General features: G+C 44.3%; 1 protein-coding gene across 11 annotated transcripts in view; it reads left to right on the plus strand.

Moving 5' to 3' along the window:
- The window catches only part of RNF32 (ring finger protein 32), a 63170-nt gene that overhangs the window by 14267 nt on the left and 36293 nt on the right, over positions 1-12610 (plus strand). For all 11 annotated transcript variants that reach the window (XM_039527184.1, XM_039527174.1, XM_039527177.1 and 8 more), the window contains one exon: positions 12290-12432. In XM_039527184.1, the coding sequence (XP_039383118.1) occupies positions 12290-12432 (143 nt within the window). The remainder of the gene's footprint in view (positions 1-12289; positions 12433-12610) is intronic.

Here is a 12610-nt window from a genome sequence, read left to right on the forward strand (position 1 = left end):
GCTACTGCGCTGGTGACCAGGTCATTGGTGAAATGCCCTGGCTCATCTCAGTCATTGGGTATTGTTGGTTGGAGTGGTGCCTGCTCCTGCAGAAGACATATGACTCCACCTCAGAATCTGACTCCGAGGAGTCATTTCTCAGCGACCAGAGTGAGGCGATGCCAACTGGTGTTGGTGAACGGTGCTGGGAGGAAGGAGATAGGCACCACGCCTTTTGACAGCATCTGGGGTCTCGGTGATACAAAGGTCCTTGCCTCCGGTGCCACCGCAGTCAGCTCCTGAGTGGCAGGGGATGGCGGTACCAGGAGTGACAGCAACTCCCTCACTGCCTCTAATGCCTCTGGCATGGACAGAAGCACCACGGCTGTCAAACTCCGATGGCTCTCCCTTGCCGGAGTGTCCAACGGCGCCGTTACTGGGGCCGGAGTCAATGGTACCATGCGCACCGCTGGCATTTCCGAGCGGCCCAACACAGGTCACACAGTGTCAGTATCTCTATGCCTTGCAGACCTTGGGGTTGGGGATCTCCCCTGACCAGTTTTTCTCTGCTTCTTTCTTGGCACCGGCAATAGAGAGCAGTGCCGAGAATCCCATGCTGGCATTGTTGTCCTCGGCATTGAGGATGAGTGTCGGTGCCAGGCCATAGACAGAGTCTTTTCTTGGCTCCAGAGAAATGGAACGGCGCTGCGCCTCCTTTAGAGACTCTGAGGCACTTCTCACTGAAGCCGAAGTACTTGGTGCTGAGTCAATGTGACTCAGCTCCAAAGCGCTGCCTCCATAAGGATACTTGAGTCTGGTGTTGCTGTCCTCATTAATTCTGGGCCTGAAGCCCTTGCAAATCCTGCAACACTCCTGCATGTGGGCCTCCCTCAGATACTTGAGGCAGCTGGAATGTGGGTGACTAACCAGTATTTGCTGATGGCATGACACACATGGCTTGAATCCTGGGGACCAAGACATACCCCAGCACGATGCAAGTGCTAACCCTGCTAAATGGAGTCCACTACCAACTATACTAACTGTGAGGAGACAACTTCAGGGAGCACCAGAGCCGACCTGACAGATATCACCAAGAGAAAAACTTTTCCGGCAGTGGTTTTCAGAGCAAGCACAAACCTACATTGGAGTGGACATGAGCAAGCACTCAAAGAAGAAACATTTCTTTATTATAATACAATTTTACAGTGGCAATAAACATTACTATAAAAATGCAGCAAGTATATTAGCAGATTAACAGCCATGATGTCTTTCCCAACCATTAGTTTCAGAGATCCCCTTGCTAAAGGATTCTACAGCATTCTTACCATGAAACATTTCTTTTGGTTTCCCTATCTTTCCCCCCATAGGCGCTGACTCCGTGGGCACTCAAGGGCTGGAGCACCCATGAAAAAAATTAGCAAGTGCTTAACACCCACTGGCTGCCAGCTCCCCCACTCCCTCCCCAGCACCTCCTGCCCACTGGAGGCTGCACTGATCAACTCCTCCCCCTCCATCCCAGCACCTACCGCCCACTGCAATCAGCTGTTTCACGGTGTGCAGGAGGCTCTGGGAGGAAGGGGAGGAGCGGGAATGGGGCATGCTCAGGGAAGGGGGCAGAACTGGGTGGGAAGAGGTGGGACGGAGATGGAGACTTGGGAGAAAGGGTGGGGTGTGAGCAGGGCTTGGGGCAGAGCGGAGGTGGGAAGATGCAGAATGGCGTGGGGGTTTTGGTGGTAGGTGGCGGGTGGGGGTGGGACCTGGGTCAGAGCGGGGAGCCTAAGCACCCCCGGGGCCTATGCTTCCCTTCCCCACAAAACCTCTTGACTAGACTTTTTAAAAAAGACACAGACCTTCCCCATCAAGATCTTACAATATAGTGAGATAAACACCACTCATTCTGATTTACTCTCTTTTTGTGGAAATGCCCAAAGGCCCCAGTGAAGATCACATTGCCATTAGGGTAGCTGCTATGCAGACACATATGTCCGTACTCTATAAAGAATTTACAATTCAAGGCCCTGATTCTGCAAGGAGAACTACACAGAATCAATAGGATGCTGTACCAGCACAATGGTCTGCCTGTATGGAATCAGTTGCAAGGTCAGGCCCTAATTTCATAGAATAGTAGAAGTTTAGAGCTGGAGGGGACCTCGAGAAATCCTTCGGTTCAGCCCCCTGCACTAAGGCAGGACCAGCTAAACCTAGACCATCTCTGACAGGTGTTTGTTTGCCCAATCTGTTCTTAAAAACCTCCCTGCGAAACTTATTCCAAAGCTTAACTACCCTTATAGTTAAAGTAGTTCCTAATATCTAACCTAAATTGCCCTTTTTGTAATTTAAAATTGAAAAAAAAATTAAAACTTTTACATTTAAACATCTTCATGTAATCTTCAATATATCTTTACACAATAAACTGTTTACATTTTTGCCATAACTTTTTCCCATCTGGCACAATAATTGTATCCTCATACAATATTTCATTGTAATAATTACATTTCCAATTCTTCTTGTTGTGAAGACAACCTTGCAAATGTGAAGTGATGCAATGTTCTCTTTCTAAGTCTGCAAACAAGTCAAACAATAGCTTAGGTCTGTACTACCCCATTCACCTCAGCAGGGACATTAAAGCTAAAGATGTGCAATTTAAATGTCAGTGTTTAAAATTGTCTCACTTGATCATTTTAGCAGAAACATCAAGCTAATGTGAAATGGATTTGTCATGTAAACTTTTGGTGGGTAAACATGAATATTCTTGGATCTTGATGACTCCAACCTCCATCCCTAGGGCCTTGACATTGTATTCATTCAAAATGCTGCTTCAAAGATCATTTTCCTGGCTAGTCACTTTGATCCTACCACCCCTCTGTGTGTGTCCCATCACTTTCTTTCCCTTTTCTACTGGATCGTAACAAATGACTTATCTTTGTTTTTAAGGCTGTTCTGTCCTATCCCTGTCCTACCTATCATCATTTATTCTCTATTGAAACATCAACGCCTGCCTTCATTCTGCCAGTGTTGCCAGCCTTTGCCACCCATTTGGGAAAATTTCTCACAAGCATCTTTGTGATTAACTCTCATATCACCCCTCATGCATAGCAGGAGCTCACAGTAAAAATCCACATAGCCACCTTGTTGCCCTTCATCAAATGGCTTGTTAAAATTCTTCTCTGTCATGATGTCTACAAAAAATGTATGGTTAAGTAGATGTACTATGACCACTGCTTTTCATGCTGACCAAATTTGCTTCATTGTTATCTTGTGCTCCCAGTGTCTGTGTATCCACATGTTGTTTCTTGTCTTATACTTAAATTGTAAGCTCTTTGGGGCAGTGACTGTCTCACTGGGCTTGGCTACACTTGCAGGTGTGCAGCGCTGGGAGTTAAAGCTGTCTTCGTACAGCTGTGTAGGGAAAGCGCTGGAGTGTGGCCACATTTGCAGCGGTGTTGGGAGTGGTGCATTATGGGCAGCTATCCCAGCGTTCAAGTGGCTGCAACATGCTTTTCAAAAGAGGGGGGTGGGGTGGAGTGTGACAGGGAGTGTGGGGAGAGAGAGAGAGAGAGAGAGAGTGGATTTTTGGAGCCAACACTGTCAGCTCCCTGCCTTGCAAATTCTGACCACTTTCCCGACCCCTCATTCACTCTTAAATGCAAATAGCCTGCAGACCAGATAAGCAGCTGCTCCGATGGACTCCCTTCCCTCCCTCTCCCCCCCACCCCCGCCATGCTGTTTCTCTCCTCAAGCAAACACTAGGCTGTAGACATTCATCCCCCTGCCTGCCTCATTCACAGCAAACAGTAGCTGTGTTTGTTTTTTAGATAAGCTGCTCCGGGAGCCCTGAGTTCACAACAAAACAAAGAGAGGCATCATAACAAAACAAAGAGAGTTCTTTAGTTAAAAGCATTATGGGAAAATTCTGGAGGTCAATTACAGCGTAGTAAGATTAATCACCGTTTACACTGGCACTCCAGCGCTGCAGCACCAGCGCTGCAGTCGTTATTTCCCAGGCAGACGTGGAGTACAGCCAGCGCTGTAGCCAGGGAGATACAGCGCTGTATGTGCCTTGCAAGTGTGGACGGTGAGTGAGTTGCAGCGCTGTAAAGCCACCACCAGCGCTGCAACTCTACAGTGTAGCCAAGCCCACTGTTATGTGTTTGAACAGCACCTAGTAAAATGGGATTTCAGATCCATGATTGGTGCCTTTAGATACTACTGCAATACAGATAAACAACAACACAACTTTTCTCATGACTTGGACTACCACGTGGGCTATTTAAAATTGTATTAATTTGCAGATTTTTGAAGATGTCAGTCATAATTGTTTCTACAGGATCTCTCCTCTCTCTTTTAAAGCCCAAATTTTACTTCAGCAATGATGAGGCTGATAGAGGAATGCATTTTACTACAGGGAAGTTGATGGAGAGTTCATTTTTCATCAGTGAAGAGAATATTTTGCACTACTAAATATAATACTTTAATTTCATACACTTTCTCTTTGCCTCTAGTCCTAGATTCAGGATGCACTTCCAAGCACCCAGAACTATGAGCTCCAGGATCTGTTGATAGGGGCTGGATTAGTGTCTGGGTATCAAAGCTGCCCAGAGACAGTGCTGAGGATCTCCTGAGCCTGTGAAAAAAAGTACATATACTGCACTAGGAACTGTACACGCTTGCCAAGAGAACCTACCTGCAGCATTGGTTAAAGTTTTCTTTGCCACCTATTTTAGGTTGGTAATGCAGCATATAAGATTGCTTAACAAGCTGATGGATTCTTGGCTTAACTGCTTGATCAAGAAGCTGTTATTTTCAAAGTAACAAGAAGTTTGTATGTGATGTGGTGGAAATCTATAGTTAAGGAGTATAAACTATAGTAAGAAGAAACTTAACAATTAACCTTAGACATTATGCTTATTTTAAGTATATTGAAAATTTTTTACTATCTACAGAACAATCATGGTTTTTTAGTAAAGCTGTGTGCCTCACGAATAAATGTTTGCAAATAAACTTGTAAACTGAGATAAACCATAAAGCCAGACTCAGCTTTTGAAGACATCTTTTAAGCTCTGTGAAACTCTTCCCTCTCTTCACAAGGACTCGAATTCCTGGATAAAACAATTTCTTTAACAATTAAAATCATAGCTGTCCTTGGGTCAGAAGTAAAGTCATCTTCCTCACATATAATCCACTGGCAGAGCTCAAGATGGTGGGTTCAACTAAATTATGTATTCCATTTGCCATTGTCCACAGCTAATTGCTGACTCTGTGCACTGATAGCAACTAAAACATACTGGACCGGCAGAATTATGACGTGTACATAAAGGTTCACACAGATAGGAGGATGTTACACTTTGTGGATGGATATTTATCAATATTTATTTTTAGAAAGCCTCCGAAAGATCTGTTTTAAGGAGAACAACACTGTGAAAAGAAAGATTATCACAACTGCTTGCTCATTTCAAGCCTCGTAGTGTAATCTTAGGATTTCTGCTTGATAATTGTAGGGATGAAGGTATTGTGCACAGTCAAGTCCAATAACTCAAGTTATCACATATAACTACTTCAAAAATTCATGTTCAGGACCTGGAACCACACACGCAGCAAGACCTCTAAAGATTTACCAAACTCTCTGTATCAGAAAGCCTGTGGATACTTTGGTGATCATTCAGGGAAATAATCATGCAAGGCACTCTCATTGACAATGGATATCAGCCTGCCAGGAGTCGTTGCAAAGATGCAGGAGTCCCCACTGGAATCAGGAGTCATTACAAAGACACAGGTCACAGAAGGAAGAACATGACCGTATCAGCTTTCTGGAGCTAAAAGTAGTTCATCTAATCTTATCACTGCAAGCTCACGTTCAAAGAAAAATCTCTCTAATAAGGTCAGGCTGCGGTTCTACATGCAGGGTGTGCAACAGTCTGCATCACAAAGCTATATAATTGTTCTAAAGCAGGGGTCAGCAACCTATGGCACGCGTGCCAAAGATGGCATGCGAGCCGATTTTTAATGGCACGCTGCTGCCTGCCAGGGTCCTGGCCGCCGGCCCTGCTCAGGCCACTGCCGAACGCAGGCAAGCAGCGGGCTGGGCGGGGCTGGCGGCCGGGACCCCAGCAGGCAGCCGTGTGCCATTTAAAATCCTGCCCGGACCAGCCTGCTCTTCTCCGCCCCCCGCCCACCACGCTCTCCTGTGGGGGCAGGGGGCAGAAGCTTGGTCCTGCCGGCTGCTGCTGCAGGGAAGCCTCCACCAGCAGCCAAGCTCCCTCCTCCCCCGCCTCTTCACCCAGTGTGCTGGGTTCCTGCTCCTCCCCCTCCCTGCAGCCGAAAAGCTGATGGCCCTGGAGAGAGGGGAGGGGGAGAAGTGGAACCGCAGTCGCAGCGTGCTCGCTGCTCTGAAGAAGAGGTGGGGACGGAGCCTTGGGTAAGGAGGGTGGAATCAGGGCATATCCCCTCCAGCCTCCTGCCGTGAGCCACTCAGGGCAGGGGGCTGGGAGCATCCCCACGACTCCAGCCCACACCCATACCCCCAGCCTCCTGCCCTGACTCCTGAACCCCCCCCACACACTCCCAGCCCTCTGCTCTGAGCCCTGCACCCTCACACCCTCCAGGCCCCTGCCCTGACTCTGGCACCCCCCCACACTCCATGCCCTGATTCTTGCACCCCCCCCACACTCCATGCCCTGACTCTTGCACCCCCAACATCCCCACCCCCGCCCTGAGCACCAAACAGAAGCTCCTGCACCCCCCCCCACACACACATTCCTACCTGCACCCCTCACACCAAATGGGAGCTGCCCAGGTAAGCGCTCCACACCCAAACCTCCTGCCCCAACCTTGAGTCCCCCTCCCTCAATCTAGCTCCTGGCCAGACCCTACACCCCAACCTGCTCCTTCACCCCCAGCCCTGTGCTCAGTGCAGAGAGAGAGAGAGAGAAGAAGAGAATGAGCTAAAACCAGGGAGAAGGTAGGTACCCACGTAGGTAGGGCCGGGACCCCAGACCGGCAGCGGGCTGAGCGGGGCCGGCAGCCGGGACCCTGGCTGGCAGGAGCTGGTGGGGAGAACCCCAGACCGGCAGCGGGCTGAGCCACTCAGCCCACTGCCGGTCTGGGGTCCCAGCTGCCGGTCCCGTTCAGCCCACTGCCAGTCTAGGGTTCTGGCTGCCGGCCCCTTGCCAGCCGGGGTCCCGGCCGCAGGCCCAACTTAGCCCACTGCTGGCCTAGGTGAATGGAACCCCAGGCCGGGAGTGGGCTGAGCGGGCCGGAGGCATAATATCAGCATTTTAATTTAAATGAAGCTTCTTAAACATTTTGAAAACCTTGTTTACTTTACATATGACAATAGTTTAGTTATACAATATAGAGACTTAGAGAGAGACTTTCTAAAAAATGTTAAAATGTATTACTGGCACGCGAAACCTTACATTAAAGTGAATAAATGAAGACTCGGCACACCACTTCTGAAAGGTTGCCGACCCCTGTTCTAAAGGGCTGAACAAGATGTGGTATCAAAATTGTATACACCTGAAAAGCTACAAAAATGGACTAACTCAACCAAAGACAGATGATCCAAAGGGAATGGAGTGTCCCTTTGGAATTCCTCCACTACCTTACTGAGATCTTGAACCAGACCAAAGCCAACCTAGGACATTCACAAGACTTCCAAGGATTGTCAAGACAAAATGGTACTTCAAAGGAATGGACACAGAAGCAATAGCAGTAGAATCCATCTCAGGACTGACTAAAGAGCATCGTGTATGTCTTCTACCTTAATTCCTCTTCTAGATAAGATAACCCAGGAAAATCAGAGTGAAAGAAACATCATAACACAGCCTCAAAAAGGTCTTAAACGCACTGGTACTTGGTGGCAATGCTAGAAACCCAATTCTTGTGCTGGTGTGTAAGGAACTTCTCTCTCTCCAGGACAAATTAGGCTTGGATACACAAGTCTGATGGCATGAGTTTTGAAAGGGAGATGTAGAAGAAAAAAGATTACTCAGAACAAGATATTGCTAACTCTCTCAGCTTCTAGAAAAGACTGTACATCTTAGGCTTATGACAGGTTTTGATCAAAATTCTGCCACTGCTAGATACAAGAACATAAATTCACCCAAATGTGAGATTTCCAGCATTCTGTTATTCCTTCAAGAGGAATTGGAATGCATCTTAAATGGTAGTACTCTCAAGGTCCAAATTGCATCACTAGATAACCTTCTATGTTCCAGAAATTAGACAAAACTAGATTTTCATCCACATGAAGAGGTTCATCAATGCAGGAAAGATTATCAACACTTCCATGATGCACACTTCCCCTGCTTGGAAATGTAACAATCGAATAAGCCTTAACAAGTTGCCCTTTTCAGCACTTTAGGGCGGTATGTCTCTTCTTCCTTTCAGTTAAAAATGCTTTCCTAGTAGGGCTGTTGATTAAACACAGTTAACTCACGTGATTAACTCAAAAAAATTGATCGCAGGTTTAATCGCACTGTTAAACAATAAAATACCAATTGAAATGTATTAAATATTTTGGGTTTTTCCTACGTTTTCAAATATATTCTAGTCTGTGTTGTAATTGAAATCAAAGTATATATATTTTTGATTACAAATATTTGCACTGTAAAAATGATAAAAGAAATACTATTTTTCAATTGACCTCATACAAGTACTGCAGTGCAGTCTCTTTGCTGTGAAAGTGCAACTTACAAATGTAGATTTTTTGTTGTTACATAACTGCCCTCAAAAACAAAACAATGTAAAACTTCAGAGCCTACAAGTCCACTCAGTCCTACTTCTTGTTCAGCCTATTGCTAAGAGAAACAAGTTTGTTTACATTTACAGAGATAACGCTGCTTTCATCTTTTTAACAATGTCACCAGAAACTGAGACCAGGCATTTGCATGGCACTTTTGTAGCCAGCAGTGCAAGGTATTTACGTGCCAGATATGCTAAACATTTGTATGCCCCTTCATACTTCAGCCACCATTCCAGAGGACATGCTCCCATGCTGATGACACTCATTAAAAAAAAATATGTTAATTAAATTTGTGACTGAACTGCTTGGAGGAGAATTGTGTGTCCCCTGCTCTATTTTACCTGCGTTCTGCCATATATTTCTTGTTATAGGAGTCTCGGATGATGACCCAGCACATGTTGTTCATTTTAAGAACGCTTTCACTGGAGATTTGACAAAAAGCTAAGAAGGTACCAATGTGAGATTTCTAAAGATAGCTACAGCACTCGGCCCAAGGTTTACAAATCTGAAGTGCCTTCCAAAATCTGAGAGGGACAAGATGTGGAGCATATTTTCAGACTTCTTAAAAGAGCAACAGTCCAATGCAGAAACTATAGAACCCGAACCACCAAAAAAGAAAATCAACCTTCTGTTGGTGGCATCTGACTCAGATAATGAAAATGAACGTGCATCGGTCCGCACTGCTTTGGATTGTTATCAAGCAGAACTCGTCGTCAGCATGGACACAAGTCCCCTGGAATGGTGGTTGAAGCATGAAGGGACATATGAATCTTTAGCACATCTGGCATGTAAATGTCTTGCGATGCCGGCTACAGCAGTGCAATGAGAACGCCTGTTCTCACTTTCAGGTGACATTGTAAACAAGAAGCAGGAAGCATTATCTCCTGAAAATACAAACAAGTTTGTTTACCTGAGCGATTGGCTGAACAAGAAGTCGTACTGAGTGGACTTGCAGGCTCTAAAATTTTACATTGTTTTATTTTTGAATGCAGTTTTTTGTACATTATTCTACATTTGTAAGTTCAACTTCCATGATAAAGAGATTGCACTACAGTACTTATATTAGGTGAACTGAAAAATACTATTTATTTTGTTTTTTACAGTGCAAATACTTTTAATAAAAAATAAATATAAAGTGAGCATTGTACACTTTGTATTCTGTGTTGTAATTGAAATCAATATATTTGAAAATGTAGAAAACATCCAAAAATATTTAAATAAATGGTATTCTCTTATTGTTTAACAGTGCGATTAATCGGGATTAATTTTTTTAATCACTTGACAGCCCTACTTCCTAGTAAAATCATTTCTGCCCTCAGGATGTCAGAGTCAGGAGTTCTCCCTATGACAGAATACTGCTTATTTTGCCCAGGAAAGGTAGTTCTCAGAACTATGTCTCATTTCACTCACAGATCAAGCTACTTTGTTTGTACACTATGAGAACTGGCACTAATATTTCTGTCCTAATCTCTTGTACAGTATGGCGAAGGATGGCCCAGGGGTGAGGATGCTAGCTTAGGATGCTGGTTCAGTTCCCTGCTCTGCCACTGACTTCTTTTATGACCTTCGAGAAGTCAGTCTCTCTATGCCTCAGTGCCCTTTCTGGAAAACGAGGATATAGTACCTTCCTACTTCTTAAGGGCAATGAGGATAAATACATTGTCGATTGTGAGGTATTCCGTTATTGTGGCAATAGAGGCTAGTCGGATACTGCTGAGAATAAATTAAAAAGTCTACTGTACTGTCCCCTTTCACTGAAGATGCAGAGGTAAAATACCTCAAAACCCAACTAATTGAGGTGGATTAAGGGCTGCATTGTCAAAGATTATAAGGTGTGTTCGTGAAATCTGCACTCAGTCACAGTTTATACCAGGAATAAGAAAACCTGCACGTCTGATGAACAGATTTGCAAGGCGTCCATATAGCCACGTCCGCATATATTTAGCAAGCACTACAAGTTGGCTTTTCATTTGGCACAAGGCACGGTTTATCTAACATGCTGTGGAAGCCAAATACAAATACAATAATGTGATTATGGACCTGCAGAAAGTTATTCCTACTCTATCTGGTTAAAACTTTTATTTTTGATCCCTATTCCTGCCTATGTATGGCTGTCTCCACTAACCATATCAACCAAGGATAGCTGGACATGTCATTTGTCTGAGAAAAGTACAGCTTACCTGTTAAATTCTTCTCTCCTAAATGGCATGCCAAGAAATCTGACCCACTGTGTCTTAAGAGATATTTTTAAAATATGTATTTGTTTAAAAGGGAAAGTTTTATATTTCTCCCCATCCCCCTCTCCTTGGCCTCTCACTTTCCTCAGGCTCCTTTCTTTCACACTACAAGCATGCTTTAATCTTTCCCATATTGCCTTACCACATCTGCCTCTACCACTACTATCTCATCTTCCCTTTATCTCTAAACTCACCAAATGTTCTGTCTACATCTGCTGTTTGGCATTCCTTTCCTCCATTTCCATCATAGATTCTCTCCAGTTTGCCTTCTGCATCTTCTGAAATGGTTCCCAAAGTCTATAATAATCTCTTCCTGGCCAAAGTTTAGAACTAGTACTCCATCCTCATCCTCCTTGACCTGTCAGCTGCCTGTAGTGCTGTAGACCATGCTCCTTTTCCTTGAAAATTCGCCCTTTTGGCTTTCATGACTCTTACGTCTCTTGATTCTTGTCCTGTTTTTAATCGCTCTTTTAGTATTTTGTTCAGAGGTTCCTCCTTGTGACACCTCCAGCTTTCTGTATGGGTCCCAAGTAGCTCCACGCTCAACCCTCTCCTCTTCTGTCTATACAACCTCTCTGGGTGATCTCATTCACAATTGTGAGTTCAGGTATAATTTCTGTGCTGATTATTCACACATCTAACTCTCCACTCCTGTTCAAACTAAAATTTCATCCAGCCTTCCTGACATTTCCCTGTAGATATCAAGCCGTTGGCTTCAGCTCAGTATGCCCATAAGAGAGCTCTTACTCTTTTCTTTGCAAGCCCTCCTTCCTCTCAGTCACTATGGACTGCACCCCTATTGTCTCGTTACTCAGGCCAGTAAACTAAGCATCATGTTTGACTCCCCCTCAACTGGATCTCCATATATATTAATATACTTGTGTATAAAAACACTCCAACAATTTTTTGTATTGAAGGTTTTGAAATTACACTGTTTTTTATATGAGGCACTATGCATTTAAGTTTAATAAACCTTAAGTAGCTATTAACAGATAAGGAAATGCATATTACCTGAATGTAAAAAAATTAAATTAAAAAACATGTTTCTGCTTTAACCATATACATTAAAAAGGCCCAGTTCTGATGGGTGCTAAACACCTCATGCCTGGTGGTAAGCATGCCCAACTACCATTGGTTTGAGTGGGAGCTGAGTGCTTTCAGCACATTGCAGAATCAGGTCTGTAGTGCATACTCCATGATAGGTTGGAATGTAGTTTGGTTATGAATTTGTATACAGTATTTTTAAATAGATACATAGCAATGAGGTTTATGTGAAAAAACAATTAATTCCGTAGAAGTATCAATGTGTGTCTTTTTTTTTCCACTCTAGCTCAGAAACTGGGCTTAGTTGAGCCTCCTTCCTTGCCACTAACAGCAGAAGAATGGGATAAAGTAAAGCAAAGATCTGTAAAACAGGGAGATTCTGTGCAACCTTGTGCAATATGTAGGGAAGAATTTGCACTTCAACCACAGGTACATTTGTAACTTTTGGAGTGTATTCTGCACAAAAACATTCTTTAAACAGTTATGCACTTATTAGTTATTCATTTTCCAAAGTTATGGTTATACTAGAAAATTTTAGTTGGAACAAGAGGAAAAAATTAGAGATTCCAACTTGAGATATTTGCTGACTTAATGAGCCTGTTGTGTA

The sequence above is a fragment of the Mauremys reevesii genome, linkage group 2 (assembly GCF_016161935.1).
Source record: "Mauremys reevesii isolate NIE-2019 linkage group 2, ASM1616193v1, whole genome shotgun sequence".
Taxonomy (NCBI): Eukaryota; Metazoa; Chordata; order Testudines; family Geoemydidae; genus Mauremys; species Mauremys reevesii.